This window comes from Carex rostrata, chromosome 6, assembly GCF_964058835.1.
Source record: "Carex rostrata chromosome 6, lpCarRost1.2, whole genome shotgun sequence".
NCBI lineage: Eukaryota > Viridiplantae > Streptophyta > Magnoliopsida > Poales > Cyperaceae > Carex > Carex rostrata.
This window is the reverse complement of record NC_135923.1, coordinates 12,026,975-12,035,471: the sequence shown is the minus strand read 5'-3', so window position 1 is coordinate 12,035,471 and position 8,497 is coordinate 12,026,975. Positions and strand designations below refer to the sequence as shown.

Genomic DNA, 8,497 nt, shown 5'->3' with positions numbered 1-8,497 from the left:
ATATATATTAAAATATATGGTATATATCTATTATTTGAATATGGATAATTAAAACGTAAGCATATCAGTATCGATATCCACATGGATATTCAAATATCATATATCTACATCTAATTTTTTGAATATGAATCGAATATTATCCATACCATTTTCACATTAGTCGTAATTGTACTGATAATAGTAGCAGTAGTAACAATAATAATACTAATAATATTATGCATGCATTGTAAATTGTAAATATCGAAGTCCTAAGCCCCACATCACTAGTCCCGCTCAAAAGTCTTAAGGATCAAAAACACAGAAAATGGCTAAGCTCAAAACGTTTCCTAGCCTTCGGAACAAATGACTCATTTTATGATTTTCAAAGTCCAAACAGTTGATCCAAACTGTTAAATGTTCAATCTATATTAAAATATATTTGGAGACCAAATTTTATATTTTTTGGAATTTTTTTTTTACTATTTATTAAGATGGTTTGAAAATCGTTGTTTTTCAATGATGCAAAATTTTAGTAAAAACAACGATTTTCAAACCATCTTAATAAATAGTAAAAAAAAATTTCAAAAAATATAAAATTTGGTCTCCAAATATATTTTAATATAGATTGAACATCTAACAGTTTGGATCGACTTGGACTTTGAAAATCAGAAAATGAGTCGTTTGTTCCGGGAGTTAGGAAAAAACGTTTTGAGCCTAGACATTCTCCTAAAACCTATAACATATTCTAAACCTTCATTCCCAGTTTATGGTTTCGGTATATAGATTGCTAAGCTCCATGCGACCTCTAAAGCCAACTTTTTAAATGCATTCTATTCCTTCAGTCTCTTTTTATTGCTTCCACCCATTTCAATTTTGGCCGACCATTGCTTCTTGTGCTCTTGAAACAACTTATAATTCTGATTGCCGATGCCTCAGGAGGCTTCCGTTGGAGATGGTCAAACCATCTCAAGCGGTTTTGGACAAGCTTCTTTTTAGTCGGGACTACCCAAGTCTATCACGTATATCACCATTTATGATTTGAGTAGAACTAGGGTGCTCTTAAGCTCACCAAAGTTTTGGTGAACTTAACTCTAAAACTCATTAAATCGATTTCAAATGACGAATCCGAACCGTTGAAACCCGCCTACTTTACGTGTGATGCATCTACATGTGAAATTTTTAAACATTCAAATTAATTTAGTATAAAGTCAAGCGGTCAAAATTAGAAGGTTAATAAATTAATTTTAGTGCATTCATTTTTGAACATTTTTTGACCGCTTGTCTTTATACTAAATTAATTCGAATGTTTACAAATATTATATGTAGATGCATTACACGTAAGGTAGGCGGGTTTCAACGGTTTGAATTCGTCATTTGAAATCGATTTAATAAGTTTTAGAGTTAAGCTCACCAAAACATTGGTGAGCTTAAGAGCACCCTAGTTCTACTCTTATGATTTGGTCCCTTCTTGTATGACAACATATCCAACGCAACATACATGTCTCTACTCTTTTTTGAACTTGTTGTTTTTCAACATAAAATAACTATTTAAAAAAAATGAAATTAATGTGGGAAAACTTCTTTGTCCGTTTTAAAATCAATACAGTTCATTCAATATCTCAAAACTGACATTTTAATTTTTTAGAAAATTAATTCCGGAGTTAGAATAAATGTTCCTGCCTTTTCCTTTTCATTTGCTTAATATTTAATTAGCTCACACTTCTAGAGAAACTCTTTACGTTTTACATGCACGATGAATTAAAACTAGGCCTGGTTATTTTTTTTATTCTTTCAAATATGCATTAATGCATTATAACATATATTCTAACACAATAACATGTCATCTAAGTATCTAACGTGAATGTGACTGCTAGCAACACAATCGAAAAGCACTCAAATACAACCAGATTCAAGAGAATCTATCATAATATACCCAACCCTCGGGAAATTATACAATTTTTCTGAATTTTATTTTGCTTGGCGCAGAGAAAAATGTGATCCACAAAGTCTTATCTAATTTTCTCTGGCGAAGATGCCTTCTAGAGCGGAATCTTAGCATCGCTTTCTCTTTCTCCTCCACAAAACTCCATCCCTTTTTATTAAACAAAATAGAAAATAAATTCATTTCTTCTTCTTTTTTATTTAAGGTACGGTGATAATATCCACAAACTCCTTTTTTACAACCTTTTCTCGTTGTAAATACAACATTCAGTTACAGGTTTTCCAGAAACGGGCAGTGAGATCCATCCGCGGTTAATTTTCCCAGGATTTAATAGACGGCCCGGATTGAATCCACGTGGCTTAACGTTAAGAGTTTTGTTTTTCCCCAGAAGGCGGAATTTTTCCCAAACGGGGAAGAGTTAGCGCAGATTTAAAAGCAATCCCTCTCTCGCCAGTCAAACAAAATATGGATACAGCCATCCTGTTCAATTCTTGTGTCCAGTCGAGTATGCAATGGAGAGAACTGGAGTTATTTAAACTGGTGTTCCGTCACGTCTCTAACTGAATTAATTAATTTTTCTTTTTTAAGCTAAATTTATCTCATATCTGTCCCTCGAGTTAAAAAGAAAAGAGCAGGTCGTTAAATCTTGGCCTTAGGATTTAAGAGTAGGACACGTGGCTGGACGAATTGAGGTCGATCGTTGATGAAACGGTTCAGTTTGTTAAAGGAAACCGGGAGTAGGCGGTATCTGTGGGGGGTTTAACCCGACGAGTCCGGTGGCAAAGGGGTCAAAGGTATAAGAGCTCTGTGGGTTTAAGCAAAAGAGAGAGAGAGAAGGTGGTTTTGAGGGGTTTTGGCGATCTCAATTATCAAAGAGAGAAAAAGGGAGAAGAAACGTGAGAAGAGAAAGAAATATACAAGACGAATTCGAAAAATTGCTGATTAATCATTGCTGAAACTTAATTCTAGAATTGAGTGGAAAAGGAAGAGGGATCGTGGATCGTCTGATCTGAGGTGAGATCACTGGATCGGCTTGTTGCATCTCAATTCTGGTTTTACATGTTTGTTTTGGTTGTGAGCCTGTCGTCTGGAATTTTGCTGATTGTGGTGTTTCTTTATGTTCGTGGAAATTGCGCTCAATTTCGGTTGTTTTCTCAATTGTGATGTTTAATTAGAGGACCTTTTGCTCTCCTTACCAAGCACTTTTGCTGAGGGGTCAATTTTGAATAATTAGGTAGAGATTAGTCACAGTTTGTGTTTTGAATTCTGAATATTTCTGAACGAGATCCGATCTGAAAAATATGCTAACCATTGCGCTTAATTTTGTACCTTCCGAAAATGTTCCGTTGAATTCTGTTGTTTGGTCCCTGATCATCATTAATTGTATGTTTTGAAGTCCAATTTTTCTTTAAGGTGACAATTAGAAACTACCTATCAAGAGAATTTGGAAAAAGTAGTTGAATTTTTGAAGATCAGGATCTGCTATTGTAGGATTGCGGCATCAATTGGGTTATTTATTTACTTCAGGGAGCAGTCCGTGTGTTTTCACTGATCACTGTTTAATTGGCCTTTTTTTGGTAATGGTTCTTTCTGCCAGAAAAAAAAAAAAAATCTTTTCCCGGGTTACTGAAATTTTACTATATTTAATTTCAAATTAGATCGCCAGGAATTTTAGTAATGCTCAATTTTTCAATTGAACTTTCTTTTGTCCATAATTTGAATAAGAACCTTGCTTTTTTTTTTTTTTTGAAAAACTTCAAGAAATGTAATGTTTGCGTTAGCCAAAAGTTCTTGCTTTGCCGAAATTGGTACGTTTTGGTAGACTTTAGATCCACACCACTTCGTCTTTTATTGCTTGATCCACACGGATCCCTATGCATGTGATGTTTCTTTGTCTTTTGGATTGCTTCATGGATGGGTTTCATGTTTGAATTTAATAATCACTTCCGACATAAATGAACAGTAAAAAAAAAAACCCTTATCTTGTTTGCTCTCCTATTTTTTTTCTTTTCTGATTTTAGGGAGTTAATTGGTGGTTATCTTCCAAAATCTTTTGAGGGGTTTTGGGTTTAATGATCTATTGTTAGATTGTCATCATTCAGTGCCATTTTAATTTAATTGCTGTATTTGTAAGTTGATCAAATCATTATGTGAGGGAATTACCGGGTCCGTCTAATATATTTGATTTACCTTTTCTGTTCATGAAATTGATTGATTTTTCGTTCTGAATATCTTGATAAATTATATAGAGAAATATGAAAACTAAGAATGTTTTTATTTTGGTGCAGATTTGCATTTGAAGGGAGGAGATCAAAGGATGATACAGTCTTATTCTTTCATCATTTGAGTTAGCAAATATTCAGTTTAATTATCAAAAGATATGGTGTTTCACAAGCGATCGGATTACGGCTCCTCCGGCCACAACATACCCGTCACACCATCAGTACCTAAGGTTGGGATTAATTTCGCTTGAGGCCTTTGATTCTCCATTCCCCATTTTTATTTTACGAATTCTCATTCTTCTCATTTTTCTTATTTTTCTAAATTCTCAGGGAAAGCGATCCAGCAGAAAGAAAAATGAGCTGAATGAGATGTGTGCATTTGACATGTTAGCCACCCTAGCTGGGAAGCTTCTGACGGAAGGGGAGAATTCTCTTCTCCTATCTGACACAAATGCAACGCCTGTGAAGGAAACTGTTAACCCCAAAGTGATGAAATCTGATCCACTGGATCAGGATAGCTGCAATGAGAGCGAAACACCACTTAAAGAGTTAACAGACTCTCCCCATTTGTACAGCCAAATGGAGTTGGGTGTGAAGACGCCACCTTTGGTTAGTTCGGACAGCAGCACTGAGATGCCATCAGACAGAGAGAACTTTAAAATTGCATGGACTGAAATTGTTGACAGAGAATGTGAAGATAACTCGTCGGCCTGCACGCATCCCAAGGCATTTGGGCCCCAGTCCAAAGTTTCCAAGAAAGTCCTTTCCCCCAAGTATAGGAAGATGGCATCCCCTCGGGTGCACAAGGGTGATAAAAATTACAGTGGTACGTTGGAATTGGATGACGGGTTTTTAAATTTTTTTTTTTTATTCTTTCAATCCAATTGATATATTGGTTTTCGTTTGATTCAGTTTGTGAGATGAAGCCAACTTTCCGCAACAGTAGCTTATTTTATACTCGCCAGAGAACTCAGTTTAAAAGAAAGAAGCAATTTGGTCAGGGCTCCGTATTTACCCGGGAAGGTAACATTATTCATAATTTATCTGGTAATTTATAACTTGGAGAGATGCCTTTTAAGATTCTCATTTATGGAAGTCAACTTAGTTCGTTTTTCTTGTTTCTTTTTCAGTTAAAAGAGAAGCATCAGCTGCAAAACTTCAGAAACCAATGCATGAATCTAAAGACAAAGTGAAGCTGTGTATCAAGTCCTTCCAGATCCCAGAGCTTTTGATTGAAATCCCTGAAATGGCTACAGTTGGCTCTCTCAAGGTAACTAATTAATGATCTTCTTCATATAATTTTTTTAACTTTTAAACTAAAAATTGAATTTTTACTTAATATTTACTAATTTGCATATCACAGAAAAAGATATTGGAGGGTATGAGAGCTATGTTAGGAGATGGCCTACATGTCGGCGTCACAGTTCATGGAAAGAAAGTGAGAGATGATACAGCCACATTGGTACAGATGGGGATCAACCACAGCAAGAAAATCGAAAGTCTTGATTTTTCTATTGAACCAAAGTTCGTACCCGAGTCGAATCAGAAAAACAATTCTGGCCAAAATGTGGTGCAGGAAGATAGCCACGTCACTGATCTCGGTGACCTAACTGAGCCTCTAGCAAGGTTAATGCAAATTAAATGGAATAATAACTACGACATATATATATTTTTTTAATTATTTGCACTAATAAATGAAAATCATTTTTTTTTCTATTTCAGCTTACCACCAGCTACACCCCCACAAGAGAACCAGGTGTCATATCAGGAGCCGATTCCAAACCTTGTGCAGAACCCAGTACAATCACCTTCACTGAACTGTCATGAGAGTGGCTATGACTCAGCTCCTACGCCTAATTCACCAGATGAGAATATGTCTTCTCCTGAGAAAAATTCAAATTCAAAAGATTCGGATACAGGTACTGAATCAAATGCAATGGTGGTTCATAAGATGGAGATGGAAGAGGCATTTGCCGTGGTACCAGCACGGAAAACTAAGCGGGTTGAACCAATTGGTCAGAGAAGAATCCGCCGCCCATTTTCTGTTGCTGAGGTGGAAGCCCTTGTTCATGCTGTTGAGAAATTAGGCACTGGAAGGTGTGTTTTTGTTTTTCATTTTTTTTTTCGAATGAAGAAAAGAAAAATAAAAAAAAGATGAAAAGGGATTTATGGGTTGTATTTGATATTTCTTCAGGTGGAGAGATGTAAAAATCAGAGCATTTGACAATGCAAAACACCGCACGTATGTGGATCTCAAGGTAACAGAATTCACCACTTTTTTTTTTTTTCTGAAAACCAATTTGACTTTTAGTTCTTACTGATTCAATTTAGTTTTTGTATATGATTTGGTAATGCTCTTTTAGTTGTTTAGTAAACCTCAAGGTAACAGAATTCACCACATTTTTTTTTCTGAATACTAATTTGACTTTTAGTTCTTACTGATTCAATTTAGTTTTTGTATATGATTTGGTAATGCTCTTTTAGTTGTTTAGTAAACGTAAATCATATTTTAAATTTGATGTCATATTCTAAATTTAGAAATTGTATCATCTTGGTTTCATACTAATAACGTATACCTTCCATTTTAGTATCTATTACCGTGTTTTAGTTAGTATATTGTTCTTAGAGGGGTGTTTTGGTCATTCGAATTAATCCTAATTTGATGCATCCAATTGGATTACTTTAAGTGGATCATTTGGAGAGGATGAGAAATCTCGAGATTTCTCCAAGTTTGGAAGAAGTGTCTTTAGATATTTTAGGAGAGAATTTGAGCCAAATTTTGATTTAGTTCTTGGTGTCCACACGCAAAAACTATTGTCCTGTGTACTAAACCAGGTCAAGTTGTTTACCAAGAAAAGCTACAAAGCCTCTTACCTGGAATAAACCCCGAATAGTTAGTTATGTCCCCACGGCAGCCAATTCTGTCTGTTGACCAGATCAAGTCTTCAATTCAAAAATTCAAATTCAAAATCCTTTAGTCATCAATTCATCAATTCATCGTTCCATCATTGGCTGGTAAACTTGGTCATCTACCATGTCATGGGTGGTCAATTCTCTCAAGCTAACATACTTTTTACTTTTTTCTCTTATACTTGCATTTATCCCATGTGCTATACTCACGGTCAAATTCTTATGCCTTATCAGGACAAATGGAAAACATTGGTGCACACAGCTAGTATTGCACCACAACAGAGGCGTGGTGAACCGGTTCCACAGGAGCTCCTGGATCGGGTTCTTCAAGCCCAGGCATACTGGGCCCACCAGCAAGCTAAACTTCAACTTAAGTCTGAGGCTTGCCTTCTCACCTAAAACTAATTCAACCAAATTTAAGCCTTTTTTAGGTTTCATTTCTGTACATTAGAAGAACAAAGGGTTACAGGAGGAATTGACCAATTTGTGTAGAAATTTGTTTCATTTTTTTCTCACCAATTCATTCTTTCTCTCACGAGCCGGGTTCTCTCTCGCTTCAGTTCTCTCTCCTTTGTGCATTTATTAACAAGAAAATAGGGGAGGAACTTTAATCAGGTTGTAAATGGTGCGTTGAAATTTGCAAAAGGAACCCAGAAAGAGTTGAAATCTGATTCGGCAGTCGCTTGCCTCACTAATTCATTCTTTCGGTGGTGGTGGTTCTATTGGGAAGGAAAAGGCTAAAGGAGATTGGATCTGCTTTTTATTTTTTACTTTTTCTTATTTAAATTTTATTTTTTCTTAATTCAATGGTACGTTAGATGTATTGGTGGAGAATCTGTAGCTGTTGCACATTGCACATTTAATTAAACGAATAGTATATACTTTTGTATTTAGTTCAATGAATTTATTTTTCTGTAATCTGTCCCCATGTGATCTCTCTGCTTTTATAACAGGGTTTATTGACAGCTAGTGAAATTGATTATGTTATCCGTACTAAAAAAAGATAATTATTGGTGTGACAGTGGCACACTATTAATCAAATACATAGGGATTATAAAACTACCTGCTAATCCAATTGAAAAGTACACTAGATCTGAATACTAAATGAGCTTGAGTAGACGGACAAACAAGACCTTTAAAATAACACAGATCTTTGGTGAAGATGTCTAAACTTTTTTTTTAGGACGTTGATAATAATCTCCGCACAATCCACTCCACATTTATTCTCGCAGATACTGTCAAAAAAAATATGGTGGGACCGCTCAATTATTAATTAGCATTTAAAAAACTGCAGGTATTTAACTTGAAACATCAAAGTATTTACCTTGAATTTGTCAGGTATTAAACTCTCTGCAATAATATTTATTTATGAAAGAATAAATCAATCCATTAATTGTCCCCGCACAAAATTTCCCTTTTTTTGAATCGTCCCGTACAACTGGGG

General features: G+C 35.3%; 1 protein-coding gene across 1 annotated transcript; it reads left to right on the top strand.

Annotated features, from left to right (window-relative positions):
* Window positions 1-2,705: 2,705 nt before the first annotated feature.
* LOC144556153 (telomere repeat-binding protein 5-like) lies at window positions 2,706-7,971 on the top strand. The gene is made up of 9 exons (XM_078304641.1): window positions 2,706-2,935; window positions 4,210-4,373; window positions 4,474-4,969; window positions 5,056-5,166; window positions 5,274-5,413; window positions 5,507-5,769; window positions 5,866-6,240; window positions 6,338-6,401; window positions 7,288-7,971. Exons 2-9 carry the CDS (start codon window positions 4,302-4,304, stop codon window positions 7,450-7,452), a joined length of 1,686 nt encoding a protein of 561 aa, XP_078160767.1. The 5' UTR covers window positions 2,706-2,935; window positions 4,210-4,301; the 3' UTR covers window positions 7,453-7,971.
* The last annotated feature ends 526 nt before the right edge of the window (window positions 7,972-8,497 follow it).